This window comes from Cydia splendana, chromosome 6 (assembly GCF_910591565.1).
Source record: "Cydia splendana chromosome 6, ilCydSple1.2, whole genome shotgun sequence".
Classification (NCBI taxonomy): Eukaryota; Metazoa; Arthropoda; class Insecta; order Lepidoptera; family Tortricidae; genus Cydia; species Cydia splendana.
In genome coordinates, this window is record NC_085965.1 from 15,983,148 (window position 1) to 16,003,019 (window position 19,872).

Sequence of the window (19,872 nt, forward strand, 5' to 3'; positions counted from 1 at the left end):
GTGACAGACGGACATTACGGACAGCCAGACGCACGATTTGTTCCCAAAAAGTTAAGTAAATAACTTTTTCTCAAAAATGGACGGCAAAGTCGACTTTGCCGTTTAAAAAATAGGTTTCGAAGCGCGTAGTTTATGGTCAGTCAAAAATTAAAAAGTTAAAAACATTGCAGTCTCGATTTTGGGACTGCAATGTTGCATACAAATTCCATTATTTGTCGAGTTCCAAACTTTTTAAAAGTTGAAATGGCCATATCAAATGAAGGCACAGGCCCATTAAACAGCCAAACAGATGATTAGTACCGCGACTATTTAGCTGTCTCAAATAGGTTGGCGTATTTTCGGCAGAAAAATACACTTCTATTTTTTTTATTAAAAAAATAAAACGGCGGCAAAGCTAATTTTTTCAATTGTTTCTACTTTTTTCTGTGAAAATATATACGTAAGAAAGTTGCTTTTGTAAAATATTTCTATGATATTTATATTTCTTGCACCATTTTTGAGAAAAGCACTATATATGACTCGGCTGGAAGGCTACTTGCTGGCTTCGGATTCAATTAAACGGACTCCCAAGGTCGTCCGTTTAAAACGAATCCTCAGCCTGCAAGTAGCTACTTCCGAGCCTCGACAATAATGTACTATTACTTTTGGAGAAGTGGGCGTTAGATACTTTCTGCGTACAAACACATACGAAACGCTTTTTAAAGCCACATGCAAATACAAAAATCGCCCTATTAACATACAACGCATTCGCCATTTTCTTCTCTGAATATTGGCATTGACGTTTGACTTTGTTCGATTTTTTGTTTTTTGTAAAAATTAGGAGATTTCATAGAAATTTTAAATGCTCCTGACTTTTATGATAATTCGAAAATCGAAACCACAACCGGAGACAACATGTAACTCCGTATAAGATGAATAAAGTCTAAGAAAAAAACGTGCCTCGGAAATCAAGAAAAAGTCATTCTCGGATAGATGGCGCACACACCTTTGGCCTATGGTCGGCTAGATAGCGTTGACGACACCGTTTCATATTTAACATTTTTAACACATAGGTATCAGTGAATGAACATGGGTCAAAATGATACAAAATAATAAAATCATTTATCCATATATATAAATTTTTTCGATAGTTTTATACGTTTTCATTTTGAGTTTTAGTCGTGTGTCGATAGATGGCAGTAAATTTACTGTGACTACAAAATTTATATTGACATAGATATCTAGGGACTGGCCTTACGGGCAAGAATAATGAGGCATGACAGGGGCCAGTACAGCGGTGTGACACCGGTACTACGCGATTGGTTGATGAGTTCACATCACGCGCGCGATTGGTTGATGAGTTCGCATCGCGCGCGCTATTGGTCGCAACTAACTAGTTGCGTTAGACTGCACGATTGGCTGGAATTCGTGAGTCACGCCGCTAAACTAGTACCATTTTTAGTGCCCGTAAGGCCAGTCCATAGATATATACGTTAATGAAAATTTACTATGACAGGACCCTCTATACTATCTATTCTCTTTGCCACAACTATGCCCCTACCCTAAGCTGTGGTTGATATTTATACAACCAATTGTGTCAAAATACTTTCAATAATGTTCATATCCGTAGAGGATAATGAGGACTAAGTTTGTATGAAAAGGCGATTTCGTGCGGGTCCTCCACTTTCGTCTTTATAGTTATGTCCTGACAGCGATAAACACGAGTTTAGTATATCTACTTACTTATCTAGTCAATGATCTAAGAAATTCGTTAAAAGAGCAATAACAATTCAATTAACTAAAATGCCGGCCCAAATAGAATTAGGCCCCTTGAAATTCAACAGGTCGGTCAGTTTGGAAGAACTTTCGGAATCCGAAAGTTAATCAAGCTCGCGCCTGGAATAATAATGGGTTAATTATTGCTGAACGGAGAGTCGCGCGCAGACTAATTAAACAATACAACTACTTGACGAGCTGTCTGGCCTAGTGGGCAGTGAGTAGCTGAGCAGTGACCCAGCCTAAGATGAAGCCGATGGTCCCGGGTTCGAATCCCGGTAAGGGCATTTATTTATATGATGATTTATTTATATTTGTTCCTGAGTCATGGGTATGACTATGTGTATAAGTATGTACTTATTTATTTAAATAATATCGTCATGAACATTGTGGCGTCGCCAGTTACCCATAGTCCAAGCTTTGCTTAGTTTGGGGCTAGGTCGATCTGTGTAGAAATTGTTTTATAATACTTATTTATTTATAAAATTTATACTTGTTACGTTCTGACAATTACTTATGTAAAAGACCGACACCCACTTTCAAATTCAACGTGGGTAGGTACCAAGTATATTTTACGACATTGTTCTATCCTATAAAGACAGGTGATGATTGTAACCAGCCTTAATAACGCAAACTTTATGCTGAAATTTGTGAAACCATTAAAGTAATTTTGAATTTAATTTTATCTGAATATACGCGAAACCTTGAGGACGCTTAGGTAAGCCCGATCGTACTTGAGATTTGTGCTTCCGTTGTAAAGTGCTCCTTAAAGGAATATCAGAATGAACTTTATGATATTCCTTTGTTCTGGATATATGTGCACTTTTATATTTAACTATAGATACCTATCAGTTATATCTCAAGGGAACGAACTGGCAGCCTTTTTGCATATTGCGTTGGGAAAATCTTGGTATATACTTAATATAATCATGTGTTTAATTCGCTTATTAGTGTTTGATAATGGCATAATGTTTGATATCTCTAGTGTAGTGTCAGAGGCAAAGTTAGTCTTTGGGTTTGGGTTTCTAAATAGAAAGCATAATATTTTTTGTTTTAATTAGTTCTTTGTATCTATTTTCTTAAACGGCACAATTGATAATCAATGCCGACATTATTATTTAACATAATTCGTCTTTTAAATTTTGAATAAAAATTATAGTTACATAATTAAGGACGATAAATAATTTATTTACCTACAATTTATAATTAATCTCAATAATGTAAAGTTATTAATTAATATAAAAAACGTAGGCCTATTTGTCGATGTCTAATTAAAGAAATCAGATAAACATAAACGATCTTACGCTCAATAGGGCTTGTCAAATACTTTAAATTTCAGTATGCAATAAATAGTATTTCAATATAATTGTAACACTTCGTGTAGCAACTAGGTACAATGTTACTCTTCGAAGACCGCAAAAATATGTGACACAATTGTACATATTGTGGATAATTAGTATAATTACAAATAAGATCTTGTCAGATATTATTGCGGCCTTCGTTGTGTAACTAATTATTGCAGGTGACTGTACCTGCCTAATGCATTTTACACTCGATATGTTACTATCTTCATCAATAGTTTTTAGACAGATCAAACTACAAAGAAAGATCAAACTACAAAGGAAATAATCTATTAACTATCTTAGATCTATTATTAACTCTTCTCGTCTGTTAACTGTTAACGTAAACAGGTATTGTTTTATTGTAAACAGATTTCATTTTATTTACTTTCAGTTTCGGAAAAGGTATGTTACTTGGCAGAGAAATTATATTTACTTACAATCTTCTGCAATTAGCTTATTGTGTTATGTTACTCGTATGTTTCAAGTATGTATTTGGTAGTTTCTTGCGAGACAAAAAAATACAAAAAAAAAATATCACAAACTGTCGTCTATATTAATTTTTGTTGAATCTTAGGCCAAACTCGACATGTGGGCCTTTTTTTAATTTCGAGCGCTCGATTTCATGTGGCTCCCTACAATACATATATCTCCACTACTACGCTTTTTAAATTCTACTAAAAGGATGAAAAACGAGTGGTCAATACCATTAGATTCCCAATTTCTATTGCTAGTATTTAAAAAAATATGAATTTGCCGTTTTCCACAGATTTTCGAGTGACGAAATTGAGCGCTCCTAATTCAAAAATCGGCCCCTGTAGTCTTTAATTATCTGGGGACTGTCTATTTGAAATTTCATTTAGTAGCTATGACGATTCCAGATAGAGCTAAATGTATGTATATTACTTGATTGTAGCAGGCGTGGCTCGCTCCGCGGTTTCATCGCTTTGCTACAGGTAGCTCCGTTCCACACCAATTTTGGTGGTTAGCCATAAGCCGCGCGTGGCGCTGTCGCCACCTAGCGGCCATACCTGTCCCGATCGTAACAGACGCGTTTTGTTAGAGAGTGAGTCTTCTGTACTTAGTACTATTATTTATTCTGTGATTGTAGTTAGATAACCAGTAACCAACAAAAACCGACCAAGTGCGAGTCGGACTCGCGCACGAAGGGTTCCGTACCATAACGCAAAAACAGCAAAAAAATCACGTTTGTTATATGGGAGCCCCACTTAAATATTTTTATTATTCTGTTTTTAATATTTGTTGTTATAGCGGCAGCAGAAATACATCATCTGTGAAAATAACAGTACCTATCTGTCACAGTCTAATTGTTTTACATACTTATAATGATATACGTAGGTATCTAATTTACGTTAAGAAGTCTTTTATTAGAGAATGGCAGATAATTTTGACGCGTAGTTTAATCCGTTATTTTTGATGCTGACTGTACAAACTTTTCTTGAGACTATAACCAATAAACGAACGGACCTACAAATATAATATAAGTACATTGTGCAACATGGGGCGTAAGTTGAATATTGCAAACGAGAGTAAGTTAAATCGCGACGGCTTGCCGGAGCGATTTATAGACTCGAGTTTGCAATATTATTACGCCCCGAGTTACACACAATGTTTTTCATCACACTTGCGATACAAAAATTAAGTATAAAGACAAAAAACTGTTAATTATGGCACTAGAAACTCCATAACTCCCTAGGGAGAACGCTTTTTCTATAACTCCCGCTAAACCTGCGTGCAATTCCACATTTACTGAGCGAGTGTGATGAAATAGTAGATTGTTAACCAAGGGTGGAAGTAAGATGGTTACTTTTACCCGAGTTAAACACTCTACTTTTCATTTCGACTATGAGGAAAGTCAAACACGAGAAATGTAGGTTAATGATTGGTAAGTACCTATATTTCTTTAGAACAAATTTTTTTTCCGATCACAATGTAAACGGCGCCAATTTCAGTCATGCGGAAGCTAATATGATTTCCACCCGGTTATCAGCCTATGAAAGGTGAACTTTCTGAACAGGAGAGATGAAAAATATAATACACGATTAAGTCCTGCTGTCATCCTGTGTGTACGAATAGCGTATTTTCACATTTCCCAAAAAAGTGCTATAAAACTTTATGAACCTATCTAAGCATTTTTACCAAGTAAAAGCATTACCATGTTTCAGATGTAAATTGTGATAATAAAGCAATTTTATATATCTTATAGTGTTACGTTACCGACATTAAAATACAATAGGAAACGACATCAAACTCACCTCCAGTCTAAAAGAAATTCCACCCTACTGACCCAGTGACAAGTGTCATAATTGTGTGGTCAGGTGCCTACACGCTAGGAAGTTGTTAATTTGAGTATTGTACTGATTGCTAAGGTCACGTCACGTATTAAACTGTAACATAATTACTGGTTTTATAAAGCAAGCTCAAAAAGGAAATGGAAAAAAAAAAGATTCAAATAACCAAGTCATGTCAGTGTCAATTAAGCATACGGGTTCCCTGATGGTAAGCAGCTTATGTATGTTAGTAACGCTAGGGGTGTTACATGCGGGTCAAACAGATCACTGTGTTATGTCTTTCCTGTAGACATACACAAGAGTTAAGGGCTATAAAGGTTAATTTTCTTATTTAACCCTTATCCACGTGAAAAGGTCCTCCTTTTATTTAAAGAACTATGATAAAATCATTGCTTACATGCCCACAAGCTGTTAACTATTGCCCACAGGAGAGAAAAATGTACTGTTCGCGATAACACACTAGTTTTCTATCCTGTGGGCAATAGTTAACAGCTTGTGGGAAGTAAGCAATGATTTTATCATAGTTCTGTAAATAAAAGGAGGACCTTTTCACGTGGATAAGGGTTTAATAAGAAAATTAACCTTTATAGCCCTTAACTCTTGTGTATGTCTACAGGAAAGACATAACACAGTGATCTGTTTGACCCTGCACGTTACCGACCCCTTAAAAACGTGCACACTTCTTTTTGAAGAATCCCATAATGGAGTCCTCGAGTAAGCATGAATATGTTTGTCATATTATTTTGTAAAAGTTGGGTCAACCTTCTTCTTTTTGGGTTATCCTAAAAGAAAAAGGACTGAAGTAGAAAATAATATTTTAATTCAATTAAGCCAAAGAAAGTCACGAACAAAATTAAATGTGTAAACGGTATAGTCCCACGTGAAAAGCAAAATAATACCTAATTGATTAAACTTTGCCGTAAAGAATCATGTTCGACCTACGCATGTAATTTTGTAAGTAAAATTATTTATTCAAATTAACACATGGCTTTAAATGTATAATAATTATTTAGGTTAAATGGTTTTTACCACTCTGAATCCTTAGAAAAGTCACTTTGTTTCTGCCAAGAACCTGTAAGTGAGCGTTTCATGTTTCTGATAGCATCTTAATTTGTTGTAAGGGCGCGTAATTATGGCTGCTGGTCATAATTACGCAACGTTTTTACAAAATGCTATTATAATGCGACGGAACGGTGATTTATTTTGTGGAAGTTTATTTTAAAGGCACTGTATCTAAAATTTGGTCCATAAAGGTGCACATGAAGGGAACCTTCCTATATCAATACAAATTAAACTTATGGAAGTAGTGCGTTGGGATAAGGTTGAAGGTTTTTACATGTGCATGGGTTGTACATGTGGGTTGGGGTAAGATTCAAAGGGTTTTTCATCTTACCCCTCATGAAAAACCCTTTCAATCTTACCCCAACCCACATGTATATTCCCATTTTTTCCCATCATTATCTATAGAGTACATACAAACTTGGTTATTAAAAGTTCAGAAATCCAAATTCAATGTTCGTCAGCGTGCCATGGAGCCTGATATTATAGGTAACATATTGCATTAGTTAGACTACCTACGAGACTACGCTCTAAAACTCGAAAAACTTACGTAGCTGACATCACTGGCAAGCTTAAACGGGAGTACGTAGGACACTTATGCCGCATACCGGATTATCTGTGGGCTAAAACCACCACTAATTGGGTCCCACAAAACGTAAGGCGTTACGATAAGCCTCGTCGGAGATGGCAGGACGAGCCGGACGAGTTTGATCGATCGGGATACGTGGACGAGTATGAGGGAAGCGTGTAGTAAACTAGGGGGCTGTTATGTGTTCCTAGTAAAATATTCACATAACTGAGTTCTTCGACTTAACGATTATAGTACGAAATAAGCTGACACATAAATTTGAACCTTAATACTATCACGATAGTTGCTTTTTAGACGACATGGTTGCTTTGGCACGTGCTGAAGACCGCTCTTAAAAGAAACAAAGGCTTTTGTTTAACAGATTAGGGCCCGAGCTCGGGCGGACCCCATACAAGATGTTACTATTTTACTGGCAAAAAAGGACAAAACTTGTACAATAAATAATAACTCCACGCGTTTTTGCTAGGTCGTGTTAACGCAAAACTTACTTAATCGCTTTTTTACAATATATGCCACTTTAGCCATCTATACTTAGGGGAGAAAAATAGTTTTGACATTAAACACGGCTGCTGCAGCAATGCGGCACCGCAATACAGCAGCGCAACAGTAACGCTGGTGCAGTCTAAATTCGAATGTTACCTTTATAAAATGTCCAAATGATTTGTTATTATTATTATGACGTTAGTGAACGGAGACGGTAACGTCACAACGAACTTTTGTCCTTTTGGTGAGTATTTTTAGATTTTAGAATAATGGAAAGCGCAAAAACATCTGTTTTCTGCGTAGGTATTTATTTAATAACCGCTGTGAAAAGATAAAATAAAACAAGCGTTTGTTTAAAAACGTGTCGTGGCCGTAAATATGTCACTGTTTATGCGAGCGTGATCGAGTTCTTGGGTGAACCCACGGAACCAGTGTTGTGTAAACTTGATCCGTAATAATTATATGTAATGAAATAACGTAGGTACCTACACTCTTCGCGATTCTTCTGTCGCTTTTTAGGGTTACGTACCTCAAAAGGAAAAAACGGAACCCTTATAGGATCACTCGTGCGCCTTTCTGTCCGACCCCCCCCCCCTTTTATCTCCGAAACTACTGGGTCTAAAATATTGAAAAAAAAAATACTTAAAATAGTTCTTTATCGATAGATGACAGGAAAACCTATTAGAAATGTGCAGTCAAGCCTGAGTCGGATTTATGTACAGAACCCTTGAAACGCGAGTCCGACTCGCACTTGACCGGTTCTTAGCGATAAGCCCGCCTGTTGTTTACCTTTGCTTGTATTTCTGTTTTATTTTGTATTGTTTTCTTTTATTGAGGTGTGCAATAATAGTTATTTGTACAACAAGAGATTAAAGTTTGATATTTCTTCGAGTGCTTATTTTGAGTCCCGTGCAAGCGAAAGATTCTATAATAGATTCACGAGCGTAGCGAGTGAATCTAATTTAGAATCATGAGCGTAGTAAGGGATTCAAAAGCGCACGAGATGTAAATAACTTTGATCTCGTGTAGTACACAAAATTTTTCACCCTAAGCAGTGAGAACATACCTAGAGGGACAGAGATAATGGAACCCAAGTATATCGAACTTGATAACTAGACTAAACTTTATAGTCAAATGTCATTTCAACATGCGGGGTCTAATACAAGTTCGATATACTTGGGTTCTATTATCTCTGTCCCTCTAGGTATGTTCTCACTGCTTAGGGTGAAAAATTTTGTGTACTACACGAGATCAAAGTTATTTACATCTCGTGCGCTTTTGAATCCCTTACTACGCTCAAGATTCTAAATTAGATTCACTCGCTACGCTCGTGAATCTATTATAGAATCTTTCGCTTGCACGGGACTCAAAATAAGCACTCGAAGAAATATCAAACTTTGTATAAAGGTCACTTGAATGTCATTTTGTCTCACTCAGTGAGCAAAATCGCATTTTGCTCACTGAGTGAAACAAGCTCAGTGAGCAAAATGCGATTTTGCTCACTGAGTGAGACAAAATGATTCAGTGAGCAAAATCGCATTTTGCTCACTGTTTTTAAGAAGCAAAGTACCCTTGTTCGAGCTGCTGAGGTGAAAAGAGTATTTGTATTGTATTGTATTGATGTACCTACACGAGTCTACGTGCGTAATTTGTACCGATTGGTTGTAAAACTTTATCTATGCTTGGGTTCTATTATCTCTGTCCCTCTAGGTATGTTCTCACTGCTTAGGGTGAAAAATTTTGTGTACTACACGAGATCAAAGTTATTTACATCTCGTGCGCTTTTGAATCCCTTACTACGCTCAAGATTCTAAATTAGATTCACTCGCTACGCTCGTGAATCTATTATAGAATCTTTCGCTTGCACGGGACTCAAAATAAGCACTCGAAGAAATATCAAACTTTGTATAAAGGTCACTTGAATGTCATTTTGTCTCACTCAGTGAGCAAAATCGCATTTTGCTCACTGAGTGAAACAAGCTCAGTGAGCAAAATGCGATTTTGCTCACTGAGTGAGACAAAATGATTCAGTGAGCAAAATCGCATTTTGCTCACTGTTTTTAAGAAGCAAAGTACCCTTGTTCGAGCTGCTGAGGTGAAAAGAGTATTTGTATTGTATTGTATTGATGTACCTACACGAGTCTACGTGCGTAATTTGTACCGATTGGTTGTAAAACTTTATCTATGCTTTGCCGCGTCTTATCCATATAGTGGGAATAACTAGTTATGATACTTTTTGTTTCTGGGATAATATCGACACGTTATTAGGTAAATGAAACCTGTTTTCGACACTATCGTAAGTATTTACTTTGAAATTAATGTTTTTTTCAATAGTTATCTCTTTATTTTTTTTTAATAATTATCTGAAAAGTTGGAATACTAGGAAAACTTAGAAATTAAAATGTAGAAAAGTAACGGGATCAAGATTGTTTGATGATCTAGTGCATGACTAAGCATTTTGATACAAATAGACACAAATAGGTATGTACAACGATCCTTATATGTAATTGGATACTTAACGAGATATTTCTCGGGTGTACGTCCCGGAAACGGGAAAATTTTGTAAGTGGCTGTGAAAACGTGTCGTTGGAGAGTAAAGAGTTCAAACGTGCATTGTTTTTGAAATAAATTGCAAATTATAGTAGATTGTACAACAAGGGCATAAAGTGACCCATTTTTACCCGAGCCAATTTTTTGGTCTGAGCGAAGCGAAGACCAAAATAGTAGACGAGGGTAAAAATGGACATTTATGCCCTTGTTGTACACTCTGCTTTTCACTTCGATTGCGAGGAAAATAATTATATTTTTCACGGCAATTTACACCACGAAATTGTCGTAAAGCGAAAGAACACCAATTCCCGCCAACTAACTTTTAAATTTTTTTTTAAATTTTCAACATGTGATCAGAGTTTTAGACGCTTGGTTTTCTGCCAAGTCAAACATTTCGGTGCATGTTTGAACGATAATCGACTCCTATCCTATTTTATGTGATTTACTAAATTTAATGACAGAAAATACGGATTTCTAATAAATTGTAGCAAAAATAAAATAATATAACAAGTTTTGTCATTTACACAATTTTATTGCTCAGTAAAATTGTGCAATATGTTTTTCACTTTTCATGCTCAAAAAGTGCACCTTTATGTCGTGCGTAGACGACATAAAATCGCATTTTATGCTCTAGAGCATAAAAGTAAAATTTTCTTCTAAGACTAAGGTAATCGGTCTCAACGGCCAAACAGTTAAAACATATTGCACAATTTTACTGAGCAATAAAATTGTGTATATGACAAAACTTGTTATATTATTTTATTTTTGCTATTGATCACATGTTGAAAATTAAAAAAAATAATTAAAAAGTTAGTTGGCGGGAATTGGTTATGTATTATGTTCGTTCGCTTTACGACAATTTCGTGGTGTAAATTGCCGTGAAAAATATAATTTTATTTTCCTCGTAATCGAAGTGAAAAGCAGAGTGTACAACTAGGGCATAAATGTCAATTTTTACCCTCGTCTACTATTTTGGTCTTCGCTTCGCTCAGACCAAAAAATTTCCTCGGGTAAAAATGGGTCACTTTATGCCCTTGTTGTACAATCTACTATTAACTGTTTGGCTGTTGAGACCGATTACCTTAGTCTTGGAAGAAAATTTTACTTTTATGCTCTAGAGCATAAAATGCGATTTTATGTCGTCTACGCACGACATAAAGGTGCACTTTTTGAGCATGAGAAGTGGAAAATTTATTTAATAATTACCTCAGTGCATCTCTCTCGCTCCAGAAGCTCTTTAATTCCGTCTTGTCCGAGGGCATAACGCCTGAAACATGGAATAGAGGCGAGGTGGTGCTGTTCTTCAAAAAAGGTGATAACAACCTATTGCAGAACTACAGACCCATCACGCTTCTGAGCCATGTCTATAAGCTGTTTTCAAGGGTCATCACGAACCGTCTCGAACACAGACTTGATGACTTCCAGCCTCCCGAACAAGCCGGTTTCCGAAAAGGCTATAGTACCATAGACCACATCCATACGCTGCGGCAAGTTATACAGAAGACCGAAGAGTATAACTTGCCATTATGCTTAGCGTTTGTGGACTATGAGAAAGCCTTCGATTCGGTGGAAACATGGGCGGTGCTTGAGTCTCTTCAGCGATGCCATATTGACTATCGGTACATCGAAGTGTTGAAGTGTTTGTATAGTAACGCCACCATGTCGGTCCGAGTACAGGAGCAGAGCACGAGGGCGATTTTCCATTGCGAAGAGGCATAAGGCAGGGAGACGTTATCTCTCCGAAACTGTTTACTGCCGTAATGGAAGACGCCTTCAAGCTCCTGGAATGGGAAGGACTTGGCATCAACATCAACGGCGAATACATCACTCACCTTCGGTTTGCCGACGATATCGTAGTCATGGCAAAGTCGATGGAGGAACTCAACCGAGTTTCACAACGGGTGGGCTTGAAAATGAACATGGACAAGACGAAACTTATGTCAAATGCCAATGTTGTGCCCATCCCAGTCTCTGTTGGGAATTCGGTACTCGAAGTTGTTGACTCGTACATCTACCTAGGACAAGTAGTCCAATTAGGTAGGTCCAACTTCGAGAAAGAGGTCAACCGCCGAATCCAACTCGGTTGGGCAGCGTTCGGGAAACTACGTAATGTCTTTTCGTCCGACATACCTCAGTGCCTCAAGACGAAAGTCTTTAATCAATGTGTGTTACCAGTGATGACTTACGGCTCCGAAACGTGGTCTTTCACTATCGGCCTCATCTCAAAACTCAAAGTCGCTCAACGAGCTATGGAGAGGGCTATGCTCGGAGTTTCTCTACGTGATCGAATCAGAAATGAGGAGATCCGTAGACGAACTAAAGTCACCGACATAGCCCACCGGATTAGCAAGCTGAAGTGGCAATGGGCAGGCCACATTGCACGCAGAGAAGATGGCCGATGGGGTCGAAAAGTGCTCGAGTGGAGACCACGGACTAGCAAGCGCAGCGTAGGACGTCCACCCACAAGATGGACAGACGATCTTGTTAAGGTCGCCGGAAGACGCTGGATGCGGGTCGCTTCCAACCGGCACGTATGGAGGTCCAAGGGGGAGGCCTATGTTCAGCAGTGGACGTCTTATGGCTGAGATGATGATGATGATGATCTCTCTCGCACCTCGGTTAACTAACGTCAAAGCAATACCTATCATAATATAAAATATATTTAAAATCTAAACTCATCTCCATCTGTATAAGAGAGCTTCAATAGCTGATTACAATTTCAGTGAATTGCCGAATAATTTTATTCGTAATCGTACCGAAATCTCATAACTTTCTTTTAGTACCCACATTTATTACACGAATGCTAAATTGGATACTGAATTCAAAGCTGAATTTGGGTACGTACGTGATTAGGACTCTCTTTGACTCTAATTAGGACAAGAAAGTAAATACTTAGTCTACTATTGAATTTGATACATTACGGCACGTAGGAGGCAAAAGGTTAGGTACGAGTACATAGATTACTAATTTAATTTAGGAAGACATCATTATTAATTACGTAATTAAAGACGTGTTTCCTCCAAACACGTCTTTAATTAATCTTATATTGAATTAAAGTAGGCAGATTATATTCAATCTTTGACTTATCCATGTTGGAAGGACACAGATAGTTAGGTATTAATGTAGAAAGTGAATTCGAGGAAAGTTATATCATAGACAAAGCGTCATTGTCTCTTATAACTAGCGTAGTAACTCCACAGGGACAGAGACAGGGAGTACCACAGTATACTGTGGTACTTCCTGTTTTAATAAAAATATATCACCACCCTGAGCGACAGTTTTACTCTTGCATATTTACTCATATTATAAAGATTCCTATATTGCAGTTGCCAGCGAATAGATTGACTCAGGGGCGCAACTGAGAACCGAAGACCATTTACCTCGCTCAACGCATTACTCTCGCTTGAGTCTCGCAGTTTAGCGGGGGCATCTTCGGAAACTTGCCAGGCAAAGGGAAGAAGAAGAAGAAGGGGAAGCCAAGGGGAAGGGAAGGTACCTTGTTTCAGATTTAGTGTAGTTATGTTTTTGTATTTTGTAATTAGGATAATGTTAATTTTTGATGTGTAGATGCTGTTAAAATCCTTGATTTCAGTTGTGCCTTTTCTGTCCAGCAAATATTTTTACTAAGTAAGTAAATAAATGCATCATTTTTAATTGTTATTTATTTATTGTTTTTGATATGTTTTGTATCAAAGAAGCTGCTTGTTATGGTGTAACATGTTCAGCAATTTTTGATTTAAAAAACGGAAGTGATCCGTTTTAATATAAGGATGAATCACGCTAGACCGGGCTGTGCCCGGGCCGAGGGGTCCGACATGTCATTTTCTATGACGGCTAAACGGTGATTACGTGGTGCTTTCTATAGAAAACGAAACTTCGGAAGCTCCGGCCCGGTCACGGCCCGGTCTAACGTGTCATCCTTATGTATTTAATAGATGTGAGTCTTACGAAAGTTTTGTTATAGAGACCGTTAAGTTAATTGATTGCAATTTTGGGGCCCATCTTACCTATTCAATCAGCTAAGGCAACTTAGTCTAATTACTTACTTTTCTAAAGGCAACCCTGAAGTTCTCCGATAGGAAAGCATATAGCAGCGGATTGACGCAGCTATTCATGTAGGCCAGCACGTGGGAGACGATCTGCGCCGTCACGGTGAAGTAATTGATGCTGTACGCATCCAGCGCTTTTACTAGCAGGATTATCTGGAACAAGATTAAGCTAGTTTAATATATCACCTTTAAGACGAGAGGAGACGAAGTTATGTGACCGGTTCTTTATATAAACGTAGTCCTCATTTTCCTCTCTGGATTTTAACATTATAGACAATATTTTACGCAATTAAGTGCCACTTGCACCATTCCACTAACCTGGGTTAACCGGTTAAATCTGGAGTTACCATGATTACCAGTACAATTTGACACTGGGTTAACGGTTTAACCGCTTGACCCCGGGTTAGTGGGATGGTGCAAGTAGCCCTTAATGTCTAATATCTGGAAGACCGAGCTTTGCTCGGAAAACATATAAAAACTCAAAAAATCGCGTTTTCCCAGAGATAAGACCTAGCTAGATCGGTTTTACGCCCCGCAAACCCCCATGTAGCAAATTTCATTGAAATCTTTAGAGCCGCGTTTCTGAGATCTCCGAAATATATATATAAATAAATAAATAAAAATATATACAAGAACTGCTCGTTTAAAGGTTTTAGATTAATCACAATCAAAAAGTAGAAAAAACGATGGGGCTTGGCTAGGGGGCTATAGGTCTCTGTTGGCTATAGATCTGTGTAAGGTTGTCCCCAAATACTTATTATTTATTTACTATATTGTAATGTCCCCATTTTCAACGGGTCTATTTTGGACTTACGCTACAAAAGTTTGGTGTTTCCTTAAGCGAAAATTGGTGTAATGTTAAACAAAAGAAAATCTATACCTACTGTAAACTGAGTCTTGAGTTACACTGCCAGTAGGCCTTTGATAGCCGAGTTTGGATAAACTGCTTAAGCACCCTTGTGCTAAAATATTACGATCTATTCTCGTTTAACAGAATTGTCACTGTTTCAGTAGGGTAAGTAACTCAACTCCTCAAGTCTCATACAAATAATTTGCAAAAGGATTTAGTAAGTATACGAAATAGCTATCTGATAAACAAAGCTCTTGTTTGCATATTGTTTGTTTCCCTCGAAGGGCTCCAGAAGGTTTTAGGCTTGCTTTGATTTCGTTATAAAGTTAGAAGAGTTTATTTACAAGATTTAAGTTTACTGAGGGTGGTTGGTGGCTGTGCAAAGTTATATAAAATCTAAATTTGTATTAGGATTATATATTGTTTCTAAAGTATAGGAGATAATTGCAAAAGAACTAACGTAAATGGATTACTGTACTTATATTAGTAATGACATTAATATCGTATCCAGTAAATCTAATGTTATTCGTTATTAGCTGAGTGTTAAAATAATATAAGGATATATTTTATTTATTTTTAGTGACGCTGCCTACGAAGCAGGGAGGTCCTGGGTTCGAATCCTGGTAAGGGCATTTATTTGTGTGATAATCACTAATACATTTTCCTGAGTTATGGATGTTATCTATGTATCTAAGTATGTATTTAAACTACCTACGTATACAGGGTGTCCCAAACTTATGGGACATGAAGGGGAAGTACCTTAAATATCGTAGATAGTGTATTTTGCTCAAAGAAGACTTTATGTTATTTTTAAAAGTTAGTAATTCTGCATTCATAGATTTTCTAAAAATTACTTGCTTCGTCTGGGAATCGAACCGACTTAAATGTCAAAAAAAAAATCACCCTACTTTTATGATGCCAATCGAAAGAATAGCTAAAAAATAATAACTCTGCTTAAGTAATATTGTATTTTAAAAGAAAGGAACAACGTGAAATTAATCATTTTAATCAAATTAAAAACATACATGAAACTGCCGTAGTCAATTAAGTGGGTATTTTTTTGTAAATTAATTAATTAAATGCTCAAAATGTGATCCCTCTTGTCTTACGAAAATCGCCAATCTTTTAATGAGTCCGCTGCCTGTTGATTTTCTTATCATTTTATGGTGAACACTCGATATGATATGGCACAATTCTGTTTGCAACTCGTCCACGTTCTCGTATCGCTTTTTGTATAGCATATCTTTCACGTATCCCCAAAAGAAGAAATAATTCACCATAAAATGATAAGAAAATCAACAGGCAGCGGACTCATTAAAAGATTGGCGATTTGCGTAAGACAAGAGGGATCACATTTTGAGCATTTAATTAATTCATTTACAAAAAAATACCCACTTAATTGACTACGGCAGTTTCATGTATGTTTTTAATTTGATTAAAATGATTAATTTCACGTTGTTCCTTTCTTTTAAAATACAATGTTACTTAAGCTTATTATTTTTTAGCTATTCTTTCGATTGGCATCATAAAAGTAGGGTGATTTTTTTTTGACATTTAAGTCGGTTCGATTCCCAGACGAAGCAGGTAATTTTTAGAAAATCTATGAATGCAGAATTACTAACTTTTAAAAATAACATAAAGTCTTCTTTGAGCAAAATACACTATCTACGATATTTAAGGTACTTCCCCTTCATGTCCCAATTTAATTGTCGCTTAGTACTCATAGTACAAGCTATGCTTAGTTTTGGGCTAGGTCGATCAATGTGATATTGCCCCCAAACATGTTTAAGTTTTATTTATTTATTATTTATTTCTGCCGCGCGTAAATAGTTAGTCGTACTAGTTCACTGAACGCAACTGAATTTTAGAAAATTAGTAAAATGCTATTTTACCGCACAATATTATTAATTATTTTAAGAATTCACATTGGAAGATAAAAATAAAGAATGATAGCTTGATTTTAAATAAATTGAAGGGTACACGGAAAGAACATGTCTAGTCCATTTTTTTGAAAAATGAGATTTTAATCTCAAAATGTAGAGCTCTCAATGAACTATTAGTAACAACTTCGGTTACCTGTGTAATCATAAATATAACTCCTTTTTTTCTTACTTTAAAAACACCTTTACACGAAATTAATATGGTTAATTATGTACATCGTTCCTTTCAAACCGCGATGACTCAAAATGTTGTCAGAGTGACTAGACATGTTCTTTCCGTGTACCCTTCAATTACTATAACTATATGATCTTATAAAATTCAACTTGTTTCAACATCCCTATTATGAAAGAGCTTAAGTGCGAACTGGCACCTAAAGCAGTCTAAAAATAAGTGTTTTTTCGAACGTCCCTATGCGCTTTTAATTTTACCTCGTCTGAGAAATAAAAGATTCTGATGTGCGTAATTCTAGACGAGAGGCATACCCAAGAAATGGTGTTTCTATTTTTAGCAGTGTAATGTTACTACCAACGACTGGTAACGTTGTATTCAATGATGTCTATCGAGTACTCCCAGTGTGGAGAAGATTATCTCTCTACTCAACCATAAAGGTCGGTTTATATCTACGTACAGTCGTACATTGAACTTGCCAGACACGTGCTGTGTCAGACAAAATAATGTTCTTTTAATCAGTGTACTTCTATTAATCTATTTTATATATACTTATCGTTACACGGCCACGCAGACATACTGTATCTTAGAAGAATATTTTTTTTCAATTTTAATATTTATTTGACTGCATAGGTCCATCAAATTGTTAGTATTACAAGTACTTACATTTAGGAGTTAGTGCCTTGCTAAACATAGATTAAAATAATAGAACAAAACTAATTAACGTGTATTAAAAATAAAAATATAAAAAAATATACAAAAAGCAAAATTAAATAAAAATCTAAATAAAATTAAGATCAAAATTAAACAATTAAATTTACTTTAAATTCCAATTCATGTCAAATACAATTACTCATTCCTATTTATTTATCATTAAAAATGAGAGGTCTGCCGCTTGTATGGACAAAGTTCCAATGCCTCATAAGAAGGCACTCACACTTCAAATTTTTCAATAACAGCACTCAGGACACTATAATTTATCAACTTCGAATTACCATAATCCGGCACACAGCAAATTCATGAATCAAAAACATGATTCCGTTTTGTGACCAGAAATTGAATGTGAATATTTAGAATGAACCTTAAAACGAAAATCATAAAAGGATAAAAGGAAATTAATAATTCAAAGGTATCTTACAATTCCATTTTACAACACGAATTTCCATCATCGCGAAAAATAATTTTATTTTTTCCTGAGTAGCTAGTACCTACATATAAAGCCACATTGAAAAATCAAATCACAGTTCATGGATGGATTAATCCAATCTACGTGATAAAATTACCGTCCCTTTTTAACACTGCGTAATTGAAAGTGACGGACACCATTTTATCACGCTGTCACGTAGGCGCGAACTACCACCGTCCACCCGTATCCGTACCAAAAGCATTTCGCTTTATCTGTATTAAAATTTGGTACTGTTTACAACATATTTTAAACTTCCTTAATATTTTAGAGAACTACACTATATCTCAATAGACACAGAAACGAAGACCTTCTAAAATAAACATTATTTACTCAATTTCTCATTGTAGTAGGTACCTAACCTAACTATAGTATCTATATTGATGTCAATAAGCGAGTTTATAAGAATGGTAAGTAACAAAAGTCAGTTATCTCGATGAGGCAATTCCAAGTAAGTGACCGATTCCTGTGCAATTTTCACCAAATATTAAAGTAGTCGATAAATTTTAAGTTTTATTAATAACGAACAAAAAAAAAACATTAAAAATAAAACTAAACTACAACTAAATGCTCCCCAGGTCACCTTCATGCGTTATTTATGGTGCCCAGAAGGCTGGCATCGTTACCTTTTTGGATGGCCAGGCTTATCCTCTGGCCGAGGTAGCTGCCAGCCCTCCGGTCACTTGAGGTGTCAATAAGCCGCTGGGACAGTTTTATTGATCTGTAATGTATGTCCTATGCATGATATGACATCCGCGCTAATCCTCGCGAGTTTGCTACTGTTGTGTTTACTAACTTCAGACGAATTCAATTAGAAAAACGGTATTTAATAAATAATAATAATCACTCGTATTTAAAATTATTCCTGTGACTTGTCAATAGAATGAAGTATAGTAGAAAATATAGGTATTTCTTTTATATAAATATAGTATAAAATAATAATGTTTTATCTAAAATTCTGATGTACCTACTCCGATCCCTTTTCAAATTAAGGTCAAAGTGAATAATAATTCAGAGAAACTCGGAATCCGTTTTTGTTATTAAATGTGTAATTAATTCCCTTTTAAGTCCTAATCTGCTAAAACAACCGACTGTCTTATTTAACTAATATTTCGTGATTACGTGGAACATCTTTAAGTAACTTTACGGAGTTTCGTAATTATAGCAAAAGTGTCAGAAAATACAATCGATACTAATTATGCTTATTCTGATTAATGACAGGTTACTAATTTGATCTGGGGTTTTTATTAATATGATCTGTTAGTTTCAAACGTGACATTTATGATTGAAGAAGTAATGACCGTGTGTGTTGGAGGATCTGCCATCTTGTGGCCTAAATTGGAAACTTGCTTGCTGCATTTCGCGCCAATAAACAGGGGACTCCTCCCAGCCCCAGGTCAGGGGGCTGCCCCCTATAGTTCATGCACACTCCCTATAGAAAAATATGTTTTCTTACTTTTGGCACAGAATAAATAATAGTACTAGGTACAGAAGACTCACTCTCTAACAAAACGCGTCTACGTCTGTTACGATCAGGACAGGTATGGCCGCTAGGTGGCGACAGCGCCACGCACGGCTTATGGCTACCCACCG

General features: G+C 36.3%; 1 protein-coding gene across 1 annotated transcript in view; it reads right to left on the reverse strand.

Moving 5' to 3' along the window:
- LOC134791727 (allatostatin-A receptor) overlaps window positions 1–19,872 on the reverse strand; it is a 157,827-nt gene that overhangs the window by 9,707 nt on the left and 128,248 nt on the right. Inside the window, exon 3 of the mRNA XM_063762852.1 lies at window positions 14,135–14,290. Within this exon, the coding sequence (XP_063618922.1) occupies window positions 14,135–14,290 (156 nt within the window). The remainder of the gene's footprint in view (window positions 1–14,134; window positions 14,291–19,872) is intronic.